The following is a 27,516-nucleotide window of genomic DNA, read 5'->3' as shown; positions in this document are numbered from 1 at the left end:
TTGACCGCCCTCCACACGCTCCCTGCGGCTGCCGGGTTTCTTTTTGTTTTGTTTTGCCTGTGGTGGCAAAAAAGCTACAGCCAGCCCTGGTACCATGGTTCCCTGCCCTAGCAGCCCTCCAGGAGTTGTAGCTTTAAGTTCTAGCCAGGGATCCATCGGAGTCTAATTGGTGGAGACTGCATTTAATCATCACAATTCCCAGGTACCCTGGCTCTTTCCATCTAGGCCTGTTCACTTTCTTAGCAGCCCCAACTGCCTCCAGATGCACCTTTGAAGCTGTATTTGCAAGCAGCTTGTGCAGCTAGTGTTGGCCCTGCCCAGACAGACTTTACTTCTCTGGCCATTTGCAGCCCAAGCTCCTCCTCTGGAACCCAGTGAGAACATCGGGCCTGTAATGTCTTATAATGGTAGTTTGGTTCATCACAGCCAAAAGTAGGCTTACAAAAATGTAGCTTAATTTCAATCTTGGCGGTTATCTGATGATTTTATCATTGTTTTTGCCATTGTCACACATATGTCATCTTAGTCAGGTCACTTAATCTATATGTGCTTCTACTTAATAAAATGGGTATAATTTCAGTTACTTACCTCACTGGAGAGTCTGAGGCCTGGTCTACACTAACCCCCCAATTCGAACTAAGGTACGCAACTTCAGCTACGTGAATAACGTAGCTGAAGTCGACGTACCTTAGTTCGAACTTACCGCGGTCCAGACGCGGCAGGCAGGCTCCCCTGTTGACTCCGTGTACTCCTCGCGCAGAGCAGGATTACCGGAGTCGACGGGAAGCACTTCTGGGTTCGATTTATCACGTCCAGACAAGATGCGATAAATTGAACCCAGAAGTTCGATTGCCTGCCGCCGAACCAGCGCGTAAGTATAGACAAGCCCTGAGGTGTAATTTATGTTTAATGAGTGTGTTGAGAATCTCAGATGAATAATGCAATATTTGTTCCATCAAGGAACAATAGAGTCTGGATAATTACATAATTTAATGTCGAAATCTACTATCCTGGGAGTCTCATAAGAGTGACAATTTCAATGAAAAAACCACAGGAGCATGATCCAATAAAATAATGGACTTTATTGTACCACCCATCGAAGTACTGCAGAATTAAAAAATATATCATCTAGCCTCAAGTTTGATTTGTTTGAAAATGAAGAAACATTAAATTAGAAATAAATTAGGAGCTCTCTAGACATCAACAAATTCCACATCTCACATGTTTCATGGGGTGAGTTCCCATTTCAATATCCCTCCTATGCTACTGAGTCTTTTATCCCTAATCAGATCCAGAAACCACTTAAGATATGTTTAAGAACACTTTTGTGTTCCTCAAAGGCCACAACTGAGGAAGAAAGACATATTGGTTTAAAAAAATGTGGTTTAGAGGGGAAGTGAAGACTGATATAAAACAATAATATAAAATAAATAGAAGAAAGGGGAAGTTGATTGTAATGAGTATAAGTCAGAAGGTAGGAATTGTAGAAAAGTGATAAGGGAAGTAAAGGGACAGAAGGAGAAATTATGGTCAGCAGAATTAAGAACTATAGGAAAGAGGCTTTTTAAGTGTATTAACAATTACACTGGTCCATTACTAGCTTGAAATTGTAGAATTATCTATAATAATGCAGAAAAAGCAAACATTTTGAATAAATGTTTATACTATATTTGGGAAAAACAGATAATGTAATCATATCAATTGATAACACTCTTTCCATTCCAGTAGTATTTCAGGGGAATGTTAAACAGCAGCTACTAAAGTTAAACATTTTGAAATCAGCAGCTCTAGATAATCTTACATCCAAGATGTCAGAGCTGACTGAGAGCTCACTTAATGTTGATTTTCAATAAGTCTTGGAGCATTGGGGAAGTTCCAGAAGGCTGGAAGAAAGCAAATGTTGTGCCAATATTTTAAAAGGGTAACTTCAATGACCTGGGTACTTATAAGCCTTTCAGCCTGTCCTTGATCATGGATAAAATAATGGAGCACCTGATATGGTACTTGATTTATAAATAATTAAAGGAAGATAATATAATTAAGGCAAATCAACATGTTTATGGGAAAAGATCCTATCAAGCTAACTTAATATCTTTTTTTTATGAGATTACAAATTAGGTTGATAAAGGTAATAGTTTTGGTAAGGCGTTTGATTTGGTACTATGTGACATTTTGATTAAAAACTAGAAAGATATAAATTAACTTTGCACACATGAAATGGAGTAAAAACTGGCTTACTGATAGGTCTCAACATTTAATTGTAAATGGGGAATCATCACTAAATGGGTGTATTTCTAGTGTGGGCTCTCATTGATCAGTTCTTGGCCATATGCCATTTAACATTTTTATTGATGAGCTGGAAGAAAACATAAAATGATAAAGATGACAGATGACCCAAAAATTGGCGGAGTGGTAAATAATTAAGAGGTCATTGATACAGAGCAATATGGACCTCTTGGTAAACAGGGCATAAGCAAAACAATATGTGTTTTAATATAGGTAAATGTAAATGTAGTCAAAGAATGTAGTCCATAATTATAGGATGGGGGACTCTGTCCTGGAAGCAGTGACTCTGAACAAGATTTGGGAGTTATGCTGTATAATCAGCTGAACGTGAGCTCACAGTGAGACGCTGTGGCCAAAAGGGCTAATGTGATCCTTCGATGCATAAATGGGAATCTTAAATAGAGTGAAGGAGTTATTTTACCTTTGTATTTGACACTAGTATGACTGCTGCTGGAGTACTGTGTCCAGTTCTGGTGTCAACAATTTGAAGAGGATGTTGACAAATTGGAGAAGGTTCAGAGAAGAGCCATAAGAATGATTAAAGAATTATAAAACATGCCTTATAGACTCGAGGAGCTCAATCTGTTTAGTTTAACAAAGAAAAGTAAAGAGGTGACTTGATTACAGTTTTGCATATACCTAAATGGGTAATAACTATTTAAAAATAGGCTCTTCTGCCTAGCCGAAAAAGGTGTACTATGATCCAATGGCTGGAAGTTGAAATCAGATAAAATCAGACTGTAAATTAGGTGTGAATTTTTAACCATGAGGGTAATTAACCATTGGAATAATTTGCCATCATCTATCCAATAGATAGAAAGGTACAGCAACAAAAACAAAAATCCATCACCAAACAAGCTTTTTCTCCAAGGCTTAATTAAGATCTTAGAGGGAATCAGTTATAATAGAAAGAAACAAAAGATTTTTTACAAGCATAGGGTCCAACAGAAAAAAAACTGTTGCTGCAACCTAGTTCTCTAGTAGCTAGTGTAGAGCTCTGTGTCCAGAGACTTTCAGAGGTAATCCTGTAATCCTCCACAGCAGTGGCAGCCATGATGGAGGCCATAGTGTAGACAGAACTCTGGCGTTTTCATTAGAGTGTCACTGCTTTGACTGGCCCTCCATGCTGTATAAATGTCCTCTTTATTTTATATTTGCTCCAATGTACCTGTCCCTGTATAAGGTTGGAGTGGTAGGTGGCGTTTTACTTTGAGCAAACCAAATGTTTTTCATCCAAGGATTGCTAGATTGCTCTGAAACAGTTGAGGAGTTGGTGAGGGGTAAGAGGAGGTTTGGATTATCTGAAGCGGGTGTGACCAGCAGGCAGACAGGTGTCTCTCTGCTTAGTTGTGGAGAGTGAAATAACAGAGCAAGGTTGGACAACTGAGAACTTAATTTCTTTGTTAACTGAGAGAAGAGGCAGAGGAAATGAAAGGCTCTGTCTAAATTAGGAAAACTGGAACCTGTGGTTTTCCACAGGTGGAGACCGTGGTATAGATGGGACTCAGGCATTTTTGCCAGGGTACCATCTAATCCTACTCAAAGCAAATCTCCAAACAATTCACACCATCACAGCTGGAATGTCCTTTAACCATTAGGGTGAGATTGTTTGCTGTGCCTGTGCTGTGTTTGGCCCTGCCTAAATAGTGGCCATTTCTTTGGGCTGCCCTGAGCTTCAGCACTGAATGCTGCGGCCCCGCCCTGGGCACAGTCCTTCTGTCGGGGCTTGCAAGAGGATCCTTGGGGGAAGCCTTAGAGCTGTCTCCTCAACTCCTGCACTTGGGGAATTTTACCCAGTCCAGATAAGAGGCTTTTAGAGTCCTTTACACCACTCCAGCCCTTGTAGATGGCATAAAAGGACTGGAGTGGGGCTGAGGATGTCACCCTTCTTTTTTCTACTCCCTTTGATATTTCTTCATATATGTGTTCCTAAATAAGAATTGTCTTTGTTGCCATGTTGACGGAAGGGTAAAGGACAGGAAATGGGAGTGTAGAGGGGTGGGAGGGAGGCCTAACAAAAGAATGCAGGTGGCGGGTGTTTATGGGAAGGCTGAAGACATGTGGGATGTAGGTGTGTGTAAGAGGGCCTAGAACTTGACAGGGCTGGCTGAACAGTTGAAAAATATCCTGGGCCGGATTCTCCTCTCATTTTACATCCATTTTACACTGCTGTAGTCCATGGATTTCAGCAGTTACTCCTGTCCTATGCTGGTGTAATGGAGAGGAGACTCAGGCCCTCTCTTTCCTGTAAGCCTCATTCTGCCACCCTTACTCACTCTGAGCAATGTCTTGCTCCATAAGATGCCCTGTTGATTTCAATGGAACTACTCACTGAGCTCTTAGCCTTTCCTCTCTGTAAGGGTAAGAGAATCTGGCCCTTTTCGACTAAGGAAAACTTATCCACCGGATCAGAGGCATCCCCTATTTTGTCTATTGCAGCCCAGACCCCCACTGGTCTTAATTTACATTCTTTGCCCACCTGAGGAGCATTTTTAAAAACTATTTGAATCACACAACCATGGTACTTTTGGTGTATACAAGTTATATAACTGTATCTTGCATCGGTCCAAATATAAAATGTTTTGGCGCTCATATCATTTTGGAGTCCTTAGAGATGCAGCACATGTCTGTTAGTGATAGTAAATGTTTATTTCCCTATATAACTGAAGAATATTTAAGAATTAAATAGATTCCATGATGAGTAGGCATAAGCAGATAGATCCTTCAGTCAACAGATAGCTAGAACCAAGAGCATACCCTGAATAAAAATATAATTTGCTAGCTGATTCCCTTAATTGGAGAACATTCTAAGCCATTTGTCAAAAAACTTGACAGATGTAGCTATTGCGATTTGCACCATGGCTCAAAGTGCAATAATGTTTCTGCCATTTGTCATCTTACACTCTTCAATCTTGCAACTTTGGAAATGAAGCTTTGGGTTTTATTTCCCTTTGCTTTCATATTGTTGCCATGAATTGGAATATTATAATTTAATACAATAATCCAACATGGAATTCAGTAGACATTAACAGCAACAAATGACAAATATTATTAGGAGGTTTGTAAGAATGTAATTGTTATAATGGTGGAAATGTTATTAGTAATAAAAGAAACAGATAAAAAATAAATTGAATACAATAAACACTGAGTTGACTCAATTCATGATAAGAGGAGTAGGGGCAGAGAGATGTTCAAAAGAGCTCTTTGTTATGTGAGTCTGGAAAATATTTTGACTCAAAAGGAGCATCTGATTAGCAAAGTTAAATGAGATGAATAATAGGACAGCATTTTTGTGAATTGTTTTTCCAGCTGAAATTTGCCTCCACCATCTATAACAGTGATATGCTTTGCATAAAAGCAATTGAATATCATGGAGGGAGGGGCAGGAAATGACTGATATTTTAATATCAGAGTTATGTTCTCAGCACGATGCATGAGAAATAAGTTTCGTAGCTCACATTAATAGGAGCTATGCACTGCATACAAAATGTACTGCCAAGCCGTTTCTTTTTTTAGTAGGGCCCTGTAGCCTGCTTCTTTCTTTTCCTTTTTATATGTAGACATGAAAAAATGTTCCATCACCTTTTTTTTTTTAAAGAGGACAGAAAGTTCTTGCTAATATCATTTTAAAATTACATGTTAAAATCTTTTTGAAGCCTGTTTTTTATCTTATAGTCTACTCCAGTCCAGCCATTTACTAAGTCTGCTGTGTTTCATCTCCCAAAAGTTTCAACTTTTATTTAAATGAAAAGTCATCTGCTAAGTTTTATGCAACCTGACAAAAAGACTGATTATGTCCTGCGGGTGGAGGTAGGAGAAAATGCCACTATAAGTACACTGCTTTTAATTAGGGAATTGGAAGTAAGGATTTTTTGTGAACCCATCCTCTTAATTTTTGATTGGCCCAGGCCCCAAAATAAAATATTTGTCTTCTAACAAATTTTTTAAGACCTTGGCATTTGGATTTCAGTCCACCATGCAGTACTCATGAAAAGCAATATTTGTATCTAGTATGATAAAACAACAGGGGACTCAGCAGGCTTAATAGCAAGGAGTGACAAAGATTATATGGGAAGTTTGTAAGATACATCTGAGTAATTTAAATGTATTTAATAACCTTTCACAAAAGCTCAGAAGAGTGATGTAAACTGTAGTGGCACATATCTGAGTCCTCACAGCCTGAACTGCCCTCCATTCATCACTGAGAGGCATCCTGACATCTCAGTTCCAAGTGCTGCCTTCTTCTGTGGATTACTCCATTCTTTGCTTGATCATTAATAGAGGTTGCTAAAACTTCTCGACATTATAAAATGCCTATAGCCTCAAGGATTTTTTAACTACTCTATTGTTATTCTTAGTAAACAAGAAACCAGGTGGTTATTTGAAGAATTATTTGAATAACTGTTATGCATTTAAAAGTGATCCCTCTGATATCCTGTTAAACATGAACTCATCTTGTCTGTAAAATTAAATACACTATTAGGCACACTGTAAAACAAGGCCTCAAATGATTTCACTGGATGTCGAATAAAAGACAAGTGGGTGGCAATGAGGAAATTAAATATGAATAAATTATATTGCAAAGTATTTTAAAATTAAAATGTTAACCATGCATTAATAGTACATGACTTTTTATGGCAGAAGTGTTTAAACTTCACTGAGACACTGTATCTACAGCAAAGTTAGCAGGTGTGGCGGTCGGAGAGGGGGAGGTTACACATGCACAAAGCTACAAAATGGATATGAAATGCAAGACACTGATGAGTAGAACCAAATAAGCATAACGTACTTTGTTCATGGTCATTTTTGCAAGAGTTATTTTACACTGCGAAGCCTAACTGTTGTGTCCTGTTCATGGGCCCTCATCAGTAAAAACGTAGGCCAGCTTTTTCAAGCTTGGGTTCTTAATGTTAGGCACCTAAGCTCATGTTTAGGCATTTAAATAAGTGCCTTGATTTTCAGAAGTGCTGAAAGCTTGCAGCTTTTAGTGACATCCGAGAGAGTTCTACATATTCAGCTCCTCTGAAAATCAGGTCTCTTGTTTACGTGCCCAAATATGGATTATGTATTTATTTAACCTATAATTTAACCTATAATGTCTAACTCTTGTACTGGGGTAGTGTGAGTGACATCGCAGAAGCCTCAAAAGGCATTTTTTCTATGATTTCTCCAAAAGGAGGGCTAAATACTACATTTTTGAATGAGAACCTATGATTCTACACAAAAGGTTGTGTCATAATAAAACTCCTGTTAATTTGAAGCTAATTTTTATTGCATTTTCCATTACCGTTATAACACTGGCAACCAGCAAAGGCCAGAACCAGATCTGTCATTTACAGGCTTTTTTTATATTAAATGTTCTCTCTTTTTTTTTTTTTTTTTTGGGGGGGGGGGGGGGGGGACGACACTGAAAACCTGCCACACCAAATAGTAGCACTAAAGACTCCAATGTTACCAATCGAGTACTCCTATAAATGTTAGGTACAAAAAGGGAATCTGTACTGTGCCAGCATATGCTGGGTTTTAGTAGTACAATAGTGAAATAGAAGCAATACTGGGGCAGGGTACTAAGTCAAAGAGCAGTAGTAACCATCCAAAATAGCTGAGTAACATGGAGTATGATGGTCTGTTCCAGCTATCTCATAAGGACCGAAACGCTGTTAGTTAATGATTACTTCTATCATTTGGGGCAGGGCTGGTGGTGGTGTCTAGTTAGGGAGAAACTTAAAATATGAAGGCATAACTTATAGTCTGCTCTATTGCTCCATGGTGAAAATTATGCTTCTTCCTCTGTGGGGCAGAAAGGGGGCAGAATTGGTGCTTTGGTGGAGCCATGCAATGGTGCAGGCAACTTGGGTGGCTCACACCTCAGCTCTGTAGGGCTTTTGTGCCCCTGTGCAAGTTGTGTGGGGAGCAGATCCATATGTCTTCCAACACTGTCTTCAGACTGGGTTGCCTTAAGGCAGGCTGGGGAAAATGCTGCAGACTCAGGCAGGGCTACAGTAGTGATCCTGGAATGGCTCCCCAGCCTGTGGGGAAAAGGGGAAAGGAATCTGAGTTGTTTGCCAAATTGGAGGACTTGGATCAGTTACTGGATAACCAACAGCCATATATGCTCAGGGACAGTAATTGGCCCCACAGACCCCGGTACTTAGCGTGTGTGTAGAAAATGTCCAAACCTTTACACAGGGCAGACCAATAAGATTAAAATGTGGACAGCTCCAAATGATATATCAGAGTCTGGCTTATGGTTGCTGGTGACACCAGCGTTTGCTAACCTGACTTAGGTCAACTTTTGTGAAGCAGTCGGGAGTGTAACAAAAACCATTTCAAACTTTATTTTGAAAGAATCTCAAGCATTGGGAACTGGTCATGTTCTGTTCATTGCAGCAGATGGCATCCCATTTGGTGTTTTTTAGCTTTTGTTTACAGCTCAAAATTTTGTTTCTAGGGGAGTTGGGTAAATTAACCTATTTATATCTCTAAGCCACCAAGGGCCTGATCCAAAGTTCACCAAAGTCAATGGAAACTATGCAATTAGCTTCAATAGATTTTGGATCAGATTGTAGGTCTGCTGTTCTGACATAGCATTTCAGGATCTCTTCTAGTGAGGAGTACAATCCAGTCCTTAACGTCTGTATAGGGAATTTCCTGGCTGAAGGAGAAAAATTCTCTAATATTTTCTACATGGGCTAGTAGTTAAAGCACAGCACTGTGGAATCAGGAGAGTAGGGTTTTACTCCCAGTTCTGCTGCTGGCTTTTTGGGTGACATATTGGACAAATCACTTAATCTCTTGTTGCCTCACTTTCCCCATCAGTAAAGCTAAGGATAAAAATAATACCTCCCTGGTGTAACTGGGGTTGAATTCATGAATGTTTATAGAGTGCTTTGAGGTGCTCAGAGAAAAGTTGCTATAGCAGTGCTAAGTATATAATCATTATTATTATTATTAGTTAATTTTATGGTAGCATCCACAGAGCCCTACATATTTCAGTGGGGCTTCATGCCAGCTCGGGAGTCCTGCTGCGCTGATCTCATTGCAGTGTCTGCGCACTGGGGCAATTTTAATTAAATCTGCGTAACTGTTTGATTGGTTCAAAACATGGAACATGTTAATATTTTAAAGATTTACTTAGGCTCCAATATATATTAAACATAGATTTGTTTTGTTTTTCAACAAAACTTTTCAAACTGTTAATAATCCTAATGTAACTTAGTTACTGCTTTTTATTATTTCCCAATGGGTTTGTTGTTGTGCATCATCTGGCACAGTATCTGATCACTCAAAAAAATTGATGCATAGGCTACAGTATGTGTGCACATATTCCAGTTGTATTTTAGTCCTCCTAGTGGCCTTTTATAATAACAATAATGTAATTTATTTTATATACAGGAATATGAGGCATATAACACCTTTCAGAACAGTTTACAGAATTAATAATGTGGTAACATTTCTATAATACATAAGACAAGACAAAAAATCTTTAACATATTTCTCCTACACATTCACTGCAATGTCAGGCCACCCCACCAATTACGCATCACTAAATACACACACTATGAGTTGCATCATTCTGTCACTGGAGAAAACCCACAGAGAGGACAAGAAACTTCACAAGGTTCCCCTCAGTGAGTGTGTCACATGCAACATTTAACAGCTATTTTAGCTATGGTAGCTTTCTAGCTATGTAACCTGCAGTCCACTTCTCGGTGCCAAAATGCTCTGCTTATTCCTACTGATGTTTCTCTGTGATGAGATGGTCTTCTACCATTTGGTTTTGTGTCTGACATGACTCACCTATTTCCTGCATGTCTCTTCTTGTCTCTGTCATTTCCCTGTGGAGTAAGCCAGATGAGTCACACATCCCAAGACTGGATCCTTGAGTTGCATGGCAAATATTAGATTACTCTATGATCTATACTTGTGTCCGCCCAGATGTATTTTAGGCCACAGACTACACTACTCAGTTACTAGCCTAACCAGCGCCACCACAAATACATGGCATTTTTCTACTGGACTGCTATGTGCAAGGAGTCCAGAAACACATTGCTTCTCTTCTGCACCATGCATAAAGTACGCCTTATCATCCAGAGATGTGCTAGATACTGTATAGGTTAAATAAAAAGACATGCTCAAGCATTTTACATTCTAATATTGGAGATGATACTGTGAGTGAGAGCAGCTAATGAGAATAGGGATTGGGGAAGGAACCACAAGAGTTATGGTGACGTGGTTACAATGCATGCACACCTGAACGGTTCCTCTCAAGTAAAACTTGGTTTTGTCTGTTTAGATCAAATCACCTGTTGTAGAGGGCCTGGAAGAAATGATTGTTTAGGGGAGATTGGAATGAGTAGAAGATAATGACTTGGTGGACCAGGTTTGGAAAGGGGTTTTGTTGCGTGAGAAAAGGCATGGAGATGATACTGAGAAAAGGAAATCAAGGGGACATCAAGACAGGCATTACTGACATTCCATTGATTTCAGCAGCGTATCAGTGGGACATAACACAGGAGAAACAGCAGTGGGAGTCCAGGACATGTCAAAGTTGTAACAGAAAATCATTAAAGCAACAATGATTTATAGATAAGGCTGAAATGTGGCTCCTGCCAGGAACTCTCCTTGACTGGTCTCTGCTGTTTCCAGTGCGCCTAGGAAAACATATCAGAATGGTTCCCTGTCCACCTTTTTTGGAGCTCCCCTCTTTGCCAGTTTGTGACAGATCGGTGGGTTGTTACCCTCCTCTTTCGTAACCTCTTGTGCCATACCCGACCACAGTGGCAAGGTTTGTTGCTCTTTACTCTCTCTCCCCAACACATTCTTTACCCTCTCCTCCCCTTCTCTCCCCCCCCCAATTATTTCTCTCTTTTTTTTTTTTTATTTCAAAGGGTTTTTTTCCTTTTTTTCATTCCTCTCACCTGATTGATCCCTATGCCCCTTTCCTCATTCTTCATCAAGTTACATGGTTCTCATTCTGCTTCTGGTGGGAGGTGTCCAGAATGAGGCTGGACCACATGCTTTTGCAGCTGAGCTCTCTGGTGTTGTGAGTGCAAAACCAAACCTTGGGTAAGTGAGCTACTTCCTGAGCCAGTACCACTATACACTTAAGATGCTTCTGTGGCAATGTCATTCAGGGTTCCTGCAGGTGCGAGGAGGGAAGATGGGTTCCAAGGAGCTCCCCATAGCGTGTTTACAGTGCCAGGTCAGAGTGGGTGCAGTTTCCCACACCCTCCCAGACTTGTCTGGCACCACTAATGGAGCCCAGGCCCAAGATGAGAAACACACACTTATGGCAAATTTCAATCTTAACCATGAATTTCTTGGCATTTAAATTATGAATTTTCTTGGCTTGATTGTTTTTCATCAGTGTCATAATCCTTAGTGTAAATTTTGGTGAGTGACTTAATAATACATTGTTTTACTTACCTAATTCAGATAGAGATTTATATGATTATTGCCTGAGTATGAAGTCTTTTTCAATAGGAGGGTTGTGGGTTTTTTGTTTGCTTCCAGTAGAATAACAAGTTATTTTATTATTCAAACCGGACTTACTTCATGCTGTTTTCAATAAGATATTTAATAAATATGTAAATTTAAAAATTAATTTACTGCATACGTTTGGCAGTGTGACTTTTGAACTGACAAAAGTTTGATGGATTGTAAAATTATCCCCCTAAAAATCATCAGACATAGTAAACAGAATTTATCAACCTGTGGTAATTTTACAGCTTTTTCTTCATCTTATCTTCTGTTAAGATCTCACTTAAAATTGATTATAATGCAGTGTATTTCTAGAGCCATAATTCATTCATAGATTAATTAGATTTTAGGTTAATATCCTATCATAGTATGGGACACGAGCCAGCAGAGTGTTTTCCAGTTGTTACGGAGCTGCAGTAGAGAAACCTTGATTATTGTTCCCATGTGGCTTAAACCACCAAGACTAATCACTAATCAAATTCAAACCACATAAAATGGAACATCCTTCATAACATTTATTTTCTAGCTGGTATACTATGAGCTCTTTATTGACACAACCAGCTAGACTGAAATATACTTTAAAAAGTGAAAGAGTAATTTCTCCCCTTACTTAAATCTGGTGGAGTTTTTTCCAGCCTTGACTGTTCTGGTTTTTGTGTGTGCCTCTGTGGCTTCTGCCCCTCCCTTCCCACAAATTTTCTGGGCTATAGGACAAGTAAATTGGTTGCAGGGAATTAAAAAAAGTGTATGTGAAATATACTTATGTACAGGGTTTGACTGCTGATGAAGCATAGGTTTCAATATGGACAGTGTGATTCCTGTTTTTGTTTGGTTCCAGTCATCTGAAGAAGTGGGTTTTTTACCCAGGAAAGCTTATGCCCAAATAAATCTGGTAGTCTTTAAGGTGCCACCGGACTCCTTGTTGTTTTTGTGGATACAGACTAACATGGCTACCCCCTGATACTTGACTTCCTCATTTACTTTCTACTCACCAGTTCATGATTTTATAGACCTCTAACATATCCCCCCTTAGTTTTCTCTTTTCCAGGCTGAAAAGTCCCAGTCTTATTAATCTCTCCTCAATGTTGCCTTTCCATTGCACAGGTCAGAACAAGTTATAAATAGAGTGCATATGCTGGGGGGGGGGGTACACCTCCATTGAGGTTTTGGGGGGGGGGGGGGGGGGAGACAGGTGTAGCCAGTTTGGGGAGATATGGGAGCCTGGCCAATGGAACCATGAATATGCAAATTCTCCATATAATCACTTTACCTGCACATTGTAACTTTAAGACCTGAGATGGAGGGGAAGTGAGGAGATTCTTGCTCCTATGAACAACCCCCACAAAAAGCCTCTTAATTTTGACTTGGTAGTGTTTACTGGCAAATCCTGCTTCCACAAGTGCAGGTGTGAAGGGCCTGCTGGCAGTGAAACCAGTGTAATTCTGTTGCCCAAGGAAGGTAGGATTTTTTAGGGGAGCCATGCTGTATATGCATGCTGCCTGTATGACATGGAGTCTCATTATGCAGAGGCTTCCTGTGCAGCAGTACACAAGAGGGTGTTTGGAAATGAAGTAGGGTGAACTGGTGGATATGGGCAGATCCTGTGTTCCCTCCCCCAGTCCCCTTACACAGAGAGCATGCAAGGGCCTTAGAGGCTGTCCCTAGGGTTGCCAGGTGTCTGGTTTTCGGCCGGAACACCCAGTCAAAAAGGGACCCTGGCAGCTCTGGTCAGCACTGCTGACTGGGCCGTTAAAAGCCGTGTTGGCAGCACTGGCAGGCTCTGTCCCAAGTTCCTGGGAAGTGGCCGGCATGTCGCTCTGGCTCCTAAGTGGAGGCGCGACCAGGGGGGCTCCGTGTGCTGCCCCCGCCCCAAGCACTGGCTCCACAGTTCCCACTGGCCAGGAACTGCAGACAGTGGGAGCTGCGCGGTCAGTGCCTGTAGGCATGCAGAGCCCCCGGGCCACGCCTCCGCCAAGGAGCCAGAGAGACATGTGGCCACTTCCTGGGAGCCGCCTGAGGTAAGTGCCACCCAGAGCCTTAACCCCCTCCCACACCCCAACCTCCTACCCTGGCCCTGAGCCCCCTTCTGCACCCAAACTCTCTCCCAGAGCACACACCCCACACCCCTTCCACACCCTGAACCCTTCATTTCTGGTCTCACCCAGGAGCCCGCACCCCCCATCCCAGAGCCTGTACCCCCTTGCACACCCCAAACCCCTGCCCCAGCCCTGAGCCCCTTCCCACACTCTGAACCCCTCACCCCAGCTGGGAGCCTCCTCCTGCACCCCAAGCCCTTCATCCTCAGCCCCACCCCAGACACCGCACCCCCCAGCCGGAGACCTCACCCCTCCCGCACTCCAACCTCTGCCCCAGCCCGGTTAAAGTGAGCGAGGGTGGGGAAGAGCGAGCGAGGGAGGGAGGGAGGATGGAGTGAGCAGGGGCAGGGCCGGTGGTGGGGCAATGGTGTTCAGTTTTCTGCAGTTAGAAAGTTGGCAACCCTAAGATATTCCGGCAATTTAAAAGGAGTATCTCCTACAAATCATTTCTACAGCCATGTGAAGAAGGTTGCTCTCTTTCTTCCCTCTACACATCTCCCAACATAGTCAAGCTACTTGTGCTAGGCACTGGGGTGGGGATGTCCCCCTGAGTGTATAAACACCTGCTGCTTTTCATAGCAAGGAGAGGAGGACTTTATCTGCACAGTCTCTTCATTGTGCTGACTGCTACTGATGCTGCCACTTGAAAACTGCTATTTCTACTTCTGCTGCTTCTGCCTCTTTCCCATTGGGTCAGGTGGTGCACTCTGGATGTTCACAGGCTAACATGAAGAGAATCTAGTTCAGATGCCCAAAAGAGAGGGTTACTAGAGCAGAAAATCATTACCTACCACCAGTTACTCTCCACTACTGAGTCTTGAAGGAGACATTGTACAGTAGAATCCCATTTTCCATCAGTACACTGGGTTACTAACACTGAGACAATAAAGGACTCAGACATAACTGGAGAGTGAGGGGAGAAATTTCTTTGTAATTACCAAAATAAATAGAAAGCCAAAGGTGGAACATGAAGACAGGCAAGTGTGTGACTAATGCTTATGAAAAATCATTTGAGAACAGTTCAGCCTTATGAAAAGATGACTCCTCTCATGGTGAGAGTCATTAAAGATTATATGTCGTATGTGCCTGATCCTGCTATCATTGGATTGCATGGGAGTTTTGCCATTGGTATCTATGTGGCAGGATCAGGCCCCCTAAGAGCCATATTGTGAATTATCTTGTTAAAATAACTTGGTTGTTTGAACTAGTTTTTACAGTTTCATTCCTCATTCAGTTCTAACCAAAGTCCTAGTTTTAAAAATAAATCAATTTTAACAAACGCTAATTTTGGATTAAAGAGCCAGGATATCCCCATTTTATCCCTTCCCTGTTTAAAATACCAAACAAACAGGCTTTCATGGCATATGCACCTCTACAGAACAGAACCCCGGATATTTAAATACTGTACACTGAATACAAAAACTGATTAAGAAGGTAAAGGGTAAAAGCATTTAGCTTAAGTGTGCAGGGTTTTCACTAAAATGGTGTTCAATGGGTTATCATTGGCAATGTAAGGCTAACGCTAATTCTGTTCAGAGGCAGTATTGAACTTTATATGGTTTTGTAGATTAAGATAACTGTAAGCAACTTAGTTTGGCCTTTCAGTCTGAAATATTTTACTGTAATTTTTCCCTTTACTGGAAAATCAGAATCATTTTATTACTTAACTCTCTCCATGAGTAATAGTAAATTGATTTCTGAAATGCAAAGTTTATCCTGTGTGTCTTGTATTAATTGTCACTCTCTCAAATGCTATAATCTGAAGATTCAGCCTCCTTTTCCACCATAAATATTTGTTCTTTAATTCTAGTGATGAGTCTGTGATTGAAGTTAGCATCGCAATTATCTACTGGATTTCCTCCATGAGAAGCAGAATTGGTGATTCCATGTCTGCTGACAGTTTGTGGCCTTGCTTACTCTCTGGAGAAAGCAGCAGTGTTTTGCTTTTTTAACTTCTCTGGTCACAGTTGTCTGAGTACCTGGTTGTTGTTATGTTGTTGCTGCCATCTTTTTCTACTAAATTCCACTCAAATTATCCTCTCCTCGACCACTGTCAAACACACTTTGTTCATGTACAGTTCATGCATCCAATAGCCATCATAGAATTGGAAGGGACCTCAAGAGGTCATCTAGTCCAGTCCCGTGCACTCATGGCAGGACTAAGTATTATCTAAACCATTCCTGACAGGTGTTTGTCTAACTTGCTCTTAAAAATCTCCAATGATGGAGATTTCGCAACCTCCCTAGGCAATTTATTCCAGTGCTTAACTATCCTGACAGTTAGGAAGTTTTTCTTAATATCCAACCTAAACCACCGTGGCTGCAATTTAATACCATTGCTTATTGTACTATCTTCAGAGGTTAAGGAGAACACTATTTCTTCCTCCTCCCTGTAACAACCTTTCATGAACTTGAAAACTATTATCACGTCCCCACTCAGTCTTCATATGGTGCCATGGGAAAACAACCATCCTCGTAATACTTTAGCACACCCAGTTTCTTACCTGATCAGGAACATTTCAGAATTTGAAAATCTTGGGTACTAAAAATAGGCAAAACTTTGAGGAGAGAACGAAGGGTTGGGAATATCTAATCTAGTTTATATGTAAACAGTCTGTTGTATAACCAAAGAGATAATATTGCTTGCTAAACTGTCAGGGTAATACTGGTATGTAATTATTGCTGTTGTAATGCCTACATTTCTAGGTGCAACATCATACTGGGCACAGTATTCATTTTGAGTAACTGAATCTACTTAATCCCTTCTTAAAAGCAGATATATATCTAGCCGTATTATGAAAATTGTGTTTTTAGACACATAAAGCTCTATTCACTAGGCAGTGTCTTTTACCTTCCACATCATACAAGAATTCAAACCACCGATAATACAGCTCTCAGCTCCACAGCAAGCTATTTATTCATCAATAGCCATTTTGTCCAGGTCTGCAGGTGTGAGCCATGCAGAGCTCATGCTAATAAGCTTTATTTCCCCTTAGGTAATATATTTACAATTTAGAAGGGCCAAAAATATTCTCCTTGTCACGAAAAATTAAATATTTATGTAGAACGTTACTTCCTTATCCTAGAAATGGCATGCAAGTTTCTGGTTCTGTTGACAGTATCATCAAGCTACACATAATACCATATGTAGATTACTTTCACCTAAGTGTATATTGTTTTCTCATAAAATGATGAACAGATCAATAATTTCACAAATACTCCATATCAATGCAATTTTTCCTTGAGTCAGGAAATAGAGGGCTTCTTTATTATTTATCTTGAAAGTCTGATGGGGTTCCTTTGAGAAGGTCATTGTCTGCTACAGCAAAATAATCATGGGATTTCTGTTCAAGCAGGAAAAAGAAAAATGATTCATTATTTCAAAAATTATTTTACCGTCAGTCTAGAAAATAGATGAAAGCTTCTGACAATATATAAGGGAGAACAAGGCTTAACTTATTATTTAAGGTTACGCTTTAAAGAGAAAAAAGTTCAAACATTACATTTTTAGCTCTGCTGTAATATAACAGAGGTCATGCAGTTACAACTTTCACCTTTGTAGTTTCCTGGATGTGATTGTACCACTATTTTCACTGTAGAGCTTTACCTGTCCACCTAATGTTCTCATCCATTTGGCTAAATGAGATCTGGAGACTGTTCACTTTCTATTGAGAAACTACCACTGCATTCTGTCCCTGTCTGTCTGTCTAATGGAAAACTACTGTACCTCAGCTCAATGCAAAACTGAACCTTTTCATACCACACCTGGCTTTGCAACACAAAATGCTATGGCCCTGAACCTGATCTCACTTACAATGGTGTTACAGTAGTGTGAGTCCATTGATGTCACTGGAGTTACTCCTGATTTACACCAGTGTAACTTTTATCTGAATCCAGCCCTGTGTCCTCAAAACACCTTTTTATAAGAGGACACTGCATAGATATTAAAGGTGTCCTACGGAGCATGCAATATGGTAGTTTGTAATAAATACAGTAGTGCATCTGTGTCTTTTACTGCTTAATCCTATTGTAACTATAATAAATGCAAAGCAGTTATTGTAACAACTACGGGACATCTAGATTGATAAAACTCTGAATTTAAAATGATAAATAGTTACAGACTGTGAGATCAATATGACCTTGGATACACACAGGCGAAGTAACTTATGGAATTAAAAAATGTAAAAAGCTAGAAAATTGTTTTGCCTTGTGGTGTAGTTTTAAATAATAATTTTAAAAAATCAAAAGCAAGCATACTTGATATCTCCTATTAGGGATTAGATCTGAAATGAAAGACCTTGAGTTATACAATTAAGTATTGATTTTGTTGATCTATATTTAATTCTCATCGCAATTTAGTTGTTTTTACACAGGAGTGTTTTGCAGCTATACTTCACTTGGAGCAATGTTCCTTTTACTTTTGTGATAATCTAAAAACTAAATTGCTCAGGGCATGCGAGACAAAAGTAAGGTTTATTTTATTCTAGTGTGTAACTGACTCTGAGCCCCTTAAACTACTGTTTAACTAAACTTAGAAGGATGCAAAATGCATTTACACTACAGTATTTTCCTTGCTAATTTGGGTCTTAGATGTACCTTACAGGCTCAGTCTGGCTAGGAAGCAGTGCCTCACTACATTACACAATGGTAGCTCCACCAGTATATGGTAGGAGTGGGCATGCGGCCATATTCCTTAAGGGGGTGCAGCATGACTTCTCAGCAGCCATAGCTTTGCCGTCACCCCACCCTTCCCTGTCCCAGTTTGCTAGCCCTAGTCCTGGTGCTGTTCAGGTTAGCACTAGGACTGCAATTGTGGCTTGTCCCTGAGCATATCGGGTACAAGGAGAAGAGGCTCCTTGCACCACTGCCCAGCCATAATCCGACCCTATGACTTTTTTAATTAGAAAGTGCATCATAAATTCTTTGTTAGTAAAATAGAAGTATTCAGTGTATATGTCCAATACTTAAATGTGCATGTAGGTTAGCTTTGTTTTCTTAATTTGTTGCACTAAGGTATTTTATTACATTAGTTTTGGGTCTTAGCTAAACCCATTAGAATGTAACCAAAATGAAAAAGTATTCTGATTCATGACTGCAGTGTATCTCCATGTAGACTCATAGACTTTAAGGTCAGAAGGGAGCATCATGGTCATCTAATCAGACCTCCTGCACATTGCAGGCCTCAGAACCTCACCTACCCACTCCTGTAATAGACCCCTAACCTCCGGCTGAGTTACTGAAGTCCTCAATCGTGATTTATAGGCTTCTAGTTCCAGAAAATCCACCATTTACACTAGTTAAAATCCGCAAGTGACCCATTCCCCATGCTGCAGAGGAGCAATGTAAGCTGCAATCAATGTAAATTGATTCCTAATTAATGTGTGTAGTATCTGGACTAGGTTCTCTCCTCCTCCTCTGGCAACTGTATACCACTCTCAGATGGTGGCCGGCTGAGGATTCCTGTGGACATGGGGAGCTCTCAGCTGATGTAAAGTGGAAAAGCCAACTTCTGTGGCAGTTGCCCCCCCTACACACATACACACACTAATATGGGGTGTCCTGGGGTGAGGCGCAGCATGCCTGCACAACACCAATTCACAATTGTAGTATGGTCCCATTGTGCTCATAGCCAGTTGGCATTAATTAGAGGAGCCTTGAGCCTTGATGCTGCAAAGGTACCATAAGAATCAAGAAGGCTTAAGTTGCTCCCTGATGACACCGTCTGTATGGACTGTATCTTGGCTCAGGACACAGTCTGTGCCTGTATCTATTGAATTTTCATCTGGGTGAATGTAATGCTTGTGAAAAGGTGCTGGGTTGATCACCTTGGAGGATAGACCAGTCCATTTACCTCAGAACAGGTACGGCGTGGTCAGCAGCAGTTCTCCTCACTGAACCTGCCTTGTGCCTTGGCCCTCAACAGGGAGCCATGTTTTAAGTAAGAATGCAGTTCAGTTTCCATTTCCATTCCTCTACTCATATCGCCAACTGTGGTGATAGGAATGCTTGTTCCCTGACAGTTAAGTTGACCACTGACTAATTTCACATAGTCAATTAGACATGTTTCTGATAGTACTGACTTTCAGTCACTACTGACCTGGACCAGATTTGATTTGAACTAATGAGCTACAGGTTCTAAAGGCTGTATATATCATTACCAAATCCCTGAGCCATCCAATTTCCCAAGATACTATATATATATATCTGATATCCCCACTGAAGGGCCCTTATCATCAGGAGAAGATACTGATTCTTTCATGTGAGAACTGACACTAAAAATGCATTAGTAAATTAATGACTTAAACATGAGCAAAGCTAACATCTTTGAGCCAAAGACTGTTCCTTGTTACACCTGTTCTACTCCACTGAAGTCAGTAATAGATCTAAATGCATGTAACTGAGAACAGAATTTGACTGTCTATAATTTATCAACATATCCTAATATTTATTATTTTGTGATTTTCTTTTGTTTCATACAGCAGCTTTTGTAAGCTGCCATGAAAACTAAGAAATATAATGTTTTCTGTAGCCAAATAGTCTATATTTTATATCCTATTGGTATTCACCTTCCATAACTACTGAATAGGTTATTAAAGAACAAAGGGGATTCTTTCTTGATAATAAAATAATGCATGTTAGCCTTTACAAAGTGGATATGTAAGTTATTTCATTATCATAAGACAGGAACAGTTCATTGTCTGCAAAGATCCTCACAGAAATTATTGTGCTTAAATTTTTTCTGTGTGGGGGAGTTTTATATGTAATTGAGTTTACTTCCAGAATTATAATTAAGGAAATATCATATTGTAACTTTTTGCCCACGTGTATTAAGAATTATATTACATGACTTCTTATTCCAAGGTCAGCATAACGTATTAATATGATATGCAAACACAGTTCTCTTGCAAATTAAACTGTGGGGGGAAGTTCTTCTTAATGAATTTGTCTAATACATTAGTATGAGTCCCTTAACTGTTCCTACTCCCACACCCAAACCTCCCAATTTACATTTCCTTTATATACTTGCTGTTATCTGAAGATTGTCTTAGGAGACTAGCGATATCTGGTGTTGTTCCTTAAAGCTCCAGCTTCTGGAGTAATGTTATTACATGAGAATCTCCACTCTCTCTTTTCTAAAAATGTTTCTGGTCCTCATGGTTACAGAATGAGGCTTGTAAACATGAACCATAATAGCACAAAACCCAGTGGCAAATAAAAATAACACAAAATGTATTATTGTAACAAAACAAAAAAAGAGGGGGGTGGGGTGGTTTAATCCAGTCTCATGATTTTGGGAGCCAGACTCAGGATGGCTGACTGCTTGGGGTTGGCAACACTGAACACTGTTCAAAGGAGAAGGAAACCCAGAAAAGGGAGGCATTATGTATTCTATAAAGTGGAAACAGTACATCAGCATAAGCTGAAAGGAAAGGTAAAACAATATTTTGCATATCATTCCAACTCTATCAGTAATTCCCACATCTTTGCTCATACAGTATTGTAGTAATGTGTTAGAGAAAAGAAAACCCAGCCCATCTTCTGTCTTTTATCAGATGAAACCATTGACCTTGGCATTAATACATATATAAAAAGGCAATCATCTATCATAAAATATCTTTAACTTATTCCTGAAAACAAATGTCTTTGCCTCAGTTTCAGTAATAAACATTAAGTGAGAGAATGATGACTTTCCATTCCTTTTGATCACATGTGTTCCAACTGTCAGGAACACATGAAACATCTTTTCCACCCTTCCTAGTTCCCTTTGTATAAAGGTAGGAACTATATCCACATAAGACTTATGTGTAGCAAATTTAAAATTATGAGCATCCATTGCAGTATGTTCAGTTTTCAATGCTGGGAACTTCAGTTTTATTTGGTTCAATGATTTTAGTTAAAATTTGGTGTGGATACCTTTCTTCCCAATAATGTATTTAGTATAGTTTATTTGCTGTGACCCCCCCCCCATATTAAATACCTTAACAAGGTGTGATTATATTGATGTACTATTTTATATTGTACTTGCATATGGTTATAAGCTATTGAGGTTCCAGGTACATAGAATATACTAGTCAGCTAACTGCGTGTCTACCACTGTGACTTACACTATCTTTCAGCCCAGCCAGAGTTTTTGTTGTTATTTTAACAGTGTACAATACAGTATCAGAAATAGCCATGTGCAGTCAGTCCATACATCCATTCTAGCTCTTGACAGCAAATAAAGGATGAAATCCCCCATTAAAACTAATGGGAGTTTTGCCATTTATGTAATAGATCCAGGATTTCATCCAAAACCTCATGTTTATCCCTCCATGTCTCTGTCCAAGCATCCCCATTTAATTTATCCAAAGCAAAGCTGAAAGTTGGAAACAAAAAAACAACAACAAAAAAGGCCATGTAACTCAAATTTAGAAATCAATAGTTCATTTAATAAAATATTTAAGATTTAGCTAGTCTGTGGGACAAAAGGCACTATGTAAGTGTTTTAAAGGTGGTATGTATACGGATCACTTCATTCAGCCTACACTGGAATATGGTATCTGTTCTGTGTCAGTAACAGTATACAGCATTGTTTAAGGGAAGGGAAGAACTTTGAAAACTGAAATTACAGGGAATTTTAAGTGAGTGGACTGTCCACGGTAACTTCCAACATTTGAATTTGTCTGGAATACTGGGGATTACATCCCTCCTCTTTCAGAAAGTACTATGAGATCAATGGTAAGGACCACAGTTTTGGGTGTCATCCAAAAAAATGGTACTAGCAGTAATACAATTCCCCCTTAAACTATGTCAGGGCATGCGTTCACTATTGGACCAAAGAGAAGAGTCCCTGACCTACTATATCACCAACATTACTGCTAGTGTCATTTAAAGTTTTCTGAAAGGTCTCATCCAAGTTCTAACCTGGGCATCCACATTAAGCCTGTAAGATCTGACAAGTTCACAATCTAAGCTGGCATGGCTTCGTGCCCCCCCCCCCTTTACATATTTAGCCATGAAAAATAAGCACTCTCCTCTATCTAATCTGTCTTTCCATTGCCCAAGATCTCTAGGGTTAAATAAAAATGGCAGGAAGAAAGCCTGATGTATTTTTAACCTTCATATTTTCCACAAACCCTGATGACTAGTTAAAATTGTGTGTTTAATCACCCAGGATCTCCTGGTTCTAGTCGCGCTGTACTCTTGGGTGAGCCTAAACTATCCATCTAAACCAAGTAACACTGTTTGTTCTTGGATTGCCAATAGTATATTGATCCAGTCATTGCTGCCTAATACTATTACTGAAAATGAGGAATGACCCTAACTGGGAGAGCACACCTCATTTAACAATGGATATTTAAAAAACTTGGCCCCCTAGGTCTCCAAGAGTCCCATTAAATGTGGAATGTTATTTTTTGATATTATCTGTAACATGAGTTGGTAACATAAGATAAAAAAGACTGTCTGTGAAAGACAGGTCATTTTTATTGAACTTCTCCCTAAACAGCTGATAAACTAGTCTTGAAAAGATCTTTGAAAGTACCTGTAGCCAACAAAGAGATGCAATTACACTTGTATAATACTACTGTGATTTTTTTAATATAATGTGCTAATACATTGTCCAGTGTTTCATTTGGTGCAATTTCACCAGAATTACAACACTTTCCAAAGTAGATCTAGCCAATATCTGATTGATTCTGGTCTGTGGGGATTGGATCAGTTCAGAGTAATTTCCTCTCTTGTTGCTTTCATTTCTATTAGGGAGGCTTTTGGTTCATGGAAATCGATAGCCTTACACATGCAAAATGTTAGGTTATTTTTTAGTAAGTTTCATTTGTGCCTGTATCATACAGAAAATATATTTTCCCCCTCGGAATATGTGCACTGCATGTTAGTTATTTGGCAGACTCCAAACTCAACTCATAGACAAATATTCATTTACCTTTACAATAAATAAATAAATAAAGTGTGACGAGGGAAAATGTAAATTACTATGAAAAGGCTGAAGATATTTTACACATACAAATTCCAGAATCTGCCACTTAAAATGTAAATTGGACTCAACTGTTTTGCAAATTGAGTCCTATTTGTCTCAGTAGAATCATTAAAGCTATGATTTAACCCCAAAATGGACTTTATTATTCCATTTAATTATACTGGAGGATTTAGGTACAAGCCTCTAACAATCTATTCCTTTAACACTGTGAATGTTGGACAAACAAATAATTGACTGTGTACATAGGATAGCTTTATTTTTGTAAGAAATATGTTTCTAATATTTTCCTTCCTTATTACAGAAATTGAAACAAGCTGAAAAAACAAGGGAAGATTCTGAGACTAGATTATCTAAAATTTCCCTGGAGTCTCTCAATAAATTTAACAGCAATAATGTCATTTTATTAGAAAAAGAGAAGAATTGTCTGAACAAGGTTGAAGGACAAAAGGAAGAAAATGGAAAGAATGAAGAAGCTTCTTTAAATAGCTCTGATAGGCATGGTGTAGACAATTTAGAATCTTTGAGTGATTCTTTATATGATAGCTTCTCATCCTGTGCCAGCCAAGGCTCTAATGATGTATAAAGACACTTTCCAGTGGGCTGAGAATGGAGCACTTAAGGAACTGAGGAGAAAAAAAGAAAGGGACAACTGTTGACAAACTTTATCCTAAATTGTTGGATTCACAGAAGGGTATTTCCTGACTTATTTTCATGACACAGCAATAAGGAAAGATAAGACTGCATTTATTGTGATGCATGAGACTGAAAATTGAACACAAAAGCTGTTATACAAAATGTCTTAATTTTGCACTTTTATGAATACTTGTACAGAAGTTGTAAATTTTTTTTAAAAAATATATTTGTAGGGAAAAAAAGCAATAAATATTAAATGGTGCCATGCTCCTGAAATGACAGATTACTAACTTTTAAAAGTTGATGTTAATATTAACAAGCAAAGTTAGTGGATTTTTTTAAAGAAAGATTTATAATTGTTCTAGTCTTAAAACTGTATGTAGAAACACTGCTTTAAAATAAACTTGAGCTTGCCAAATTGTCTGTAATAAATCTTCTTGGGCCACATTTTACAAAATACACTTTGTAATTTTTTTTATTTTAGTGCAATTTCACATAAGATTCTCTAGGGATATGTGCATTTTAGTTGGTGTAATTCCTTAACATGTATCTATTGATACTTCAAGAGGGTTTTGATGTTTGAGACAGTACGAGAATGGTTGGAATCAAATACCCAGATCCTACTACTACTTGTGCATCTGAGCAGCCCACTGAGTTCATAAGGAGTGAAGTTACTTGTGTGCATAAGTGTTTGGAAGATCAGGGTAAAAGTGATTTACCATTTGACTTCAATGGGAGTTTTGCCTGAGTAAAGGATTGCAGGATCTGGACTTTATTTCTAACTGCAGTATTTACTTTTATAGTATACCTATTTCTCTTTCCGCTGTAACCATTTAATACGAATTTCTGAATGTGGTATGTTGATTTTTCACCCTCAGACCGCCTTGATTTTAACTCCATCTAGGAATCCTGGAAAACTGAAATAAAATTCATAGTTGTGATAGAAACTTTTGTAAAACTAAAAAAAATGTTTTTGGTGCTAACAACTCTTAATTCAACATATCTTTTTCCTATAAAGACTTTATATGTAAGGGGAAGTCTATTTCAAAGGTTATGTGTATTTTTTCTAGTTGTGAAGTATTTATAACTGCTTTTGTACAGCAATCTCTCTGTAAACTAGGTATATTTGGGATATTTCTAGACTTTACTGTTTCTTTAGCAAATACCTGTTAATCTTTATGATATTGTATGATCAGTGTTATTTTGTTAAAATACTTTGTGCAATTTGTTACATTTTAATTTTGTTATTTTAAGTAATAATGTCGGACTTAAACTTGCATTGTCCTTTTGAAACTTATTTCTAAATAAAGTTCATATCACAGTTACAGGAATGGTTAAAGATATATATTTTCCCAGGGACAAGTAGTCCATGTTGGGGTTAATTTGTTTAATGAGATGGATTCACGAATTAATCGTCCAAGAAAATATCATTGCTTCAAGCAAAGCCAAAGAAGCAATGAGAAGCAAATAAAATAACTTAGAAATATTTTGAATAAAATAACCAATTCTATGATACCCTCTGCATGCAAAACATTGTGCAAACCATTTCCCTTCTCCAATCAACTAGCCCTCGCTGCTCCAGAAATAATAAATGTGCAGCTGGAATTCAATCATTCAAATGAATTCTCGACATGGCAACTAAAAAGTAATTTAAGCTTAATTCAAACCTCTCTGCTTGCAGACAAGATTGTGACTGATCAAAGGGAAGCATGTGGGTTGCCGAAGGAGGCTGGGGAACGAGGCATGATGCACGGCGCAAGTTGTAATGGGCTGTACAATGAAAACCATCATTTTACTTCAGCTAGTTCTTCATCTCACAAATGAAGTTCGCGGCGGATTGTAGGCATGAAAGGCACCGCCACGGGGGATGGCCCCAGTAGCCTCCACTCGCTTCCACGTTATGCCAGACGAGAGCTTGGAAGGGACAGTCACTGAAACGCTCCTCGCTGCGGCCCGTGTGGCGGCACCTTTGGGGGGTAGGGTCCTGCCCTGCCCCGGCTCCAGATCCGCCGGGCGGGCGGCTCAGCTGGGAAGGCGCTTTATGGCTGCAGGCAGCGCTTTCCAGGGAGTCAACGTGCACCCACCATGGCACGGGACCGCGGGCTCCTCAGCAGACAGGGCTGGGGGCACGAGGCGCGCTCAGCCGGCGGGGGCGGGCATGCTCCGGAGCGCTGCGAACTGCTGCACGCGGGCACCGCCCCGGCGGGAGCGAGCCGCGCTGGGTCACAGCTCCGCTAGCCAGCAATGAGCGTGCCCCCGCCTCCCCTCGAGCCCGCTCGCCCCCCACCCGGCCGAGGCCTCCCGCACGTTCTCGACGGGCACGCGGCTGTGCCCCCCCCCCCATTAGAGAGGGGTGTGAGTAACCCGGACCAAAGCCTTTCGGGGGGGAGTTACCCTGCAAGACAGAGCAGAGAGGCGCCTTCCTACCAAACACACGTGGCTGGGGTATGGTCAGTTCCCCCCAACACACACACATCGGTGGTTGGGTTAGAGCCCCCCCCCCTCCTCGCACCTCCGCTGAAACACAGGTGGGGAGGTTAAGGGCAGCGTCTCCCCAACACACACTGGGGGGGTTAGGGTCAAACACCCGCCGCTCAACACACAGGTGGGTGGGTAAAGGTCAACGCCCCTTACCCCACCCCCATATACACACACTGGGGATTAGGGTCAGAGTCGCCCCCCCCCCACACACACACACACAGAACTAGGTAACTTAGGGACCGAGGCCCCCTACACTGATAACCTCCCCCATGCCAGGGGAGGCGTTGGGGGTGAGGAGCTGGAGGTTCGTGACCGCCCGTCTGTCCCCACGGGTCCCTGCGGTGTGGGTGGCGGGCAGCCGAGCCCCTGCCGCCTGGGAGGTGTGTGCTGGTTAGTGGCAGAGCCCTCCCTGCAGACACACACCCGGGGGGGGGGGGGGGGGGGAGGGGGGGGGGGGGGCCCCCCCCCCCCGCCACGAACCCCCCCCCCCCCCCCCCCCCCGGGGGGGGGGGGTAGGGTGGGGGGCTCCCTACCCTTCCCAGACCGCGTGGGGCTGCAGCG

The 27,516-nt window shown here is 40.5% G+C and overlaps 1 protein-coding gene across 3 annotated transcripts in view; it reads left to right on the top strand.

The window, feature by feature from the left end:
• NCKAP5 (NCK associated protein 5) overlaps positions 1 to 25,799 on the top strand; it is a 310,769-nt gene extending 284,970 nt beyond the window's left edge. For 2 of the 3 annotated variants that reach the window (XR_004647669.1, XR_004647668.1), the window contains exon 18: positions 24,143 to 24,232. Coding sequence is in view for 1 of the 3 variants with exons in the window: in XM_034785642.1 (XP_034641533.1) it covers positions 24,143 to 24,424 (282 nt within the window). In the remaining 2 variants the exon portion in view is untranslated. Of the gene's footprint in view, positions 1 to 24,142 lie in introns of all 3 variants that reach the window. The other variant, XM_034785642.1, reaches the window with a different exon arrangement.
• Positions 25,800 to 27,516: the final 1,717 nt, after the last annotated feature.

Source organism: Trachemys scripta, chromosome 11 (assembly GCF_013100865.1).
Source record: "Trachemys scripta elegans isolate TJP31775 chromosome 11, CAS_Tse_1.0, whole genome shotgun sequence".
In the NCBI taxonomy this organism is placed as follows: domain Eukaryota; kingdom Metazoa; phylum Chordata; order Testudines; family Emydidae; genus Trachemys; species Trachemys scripta.
The sequence above is the reverse complement of the archived record's forward strand: the minus strand, read 5'-3'. Positions and strand labels throughout refer to the sequence as shown.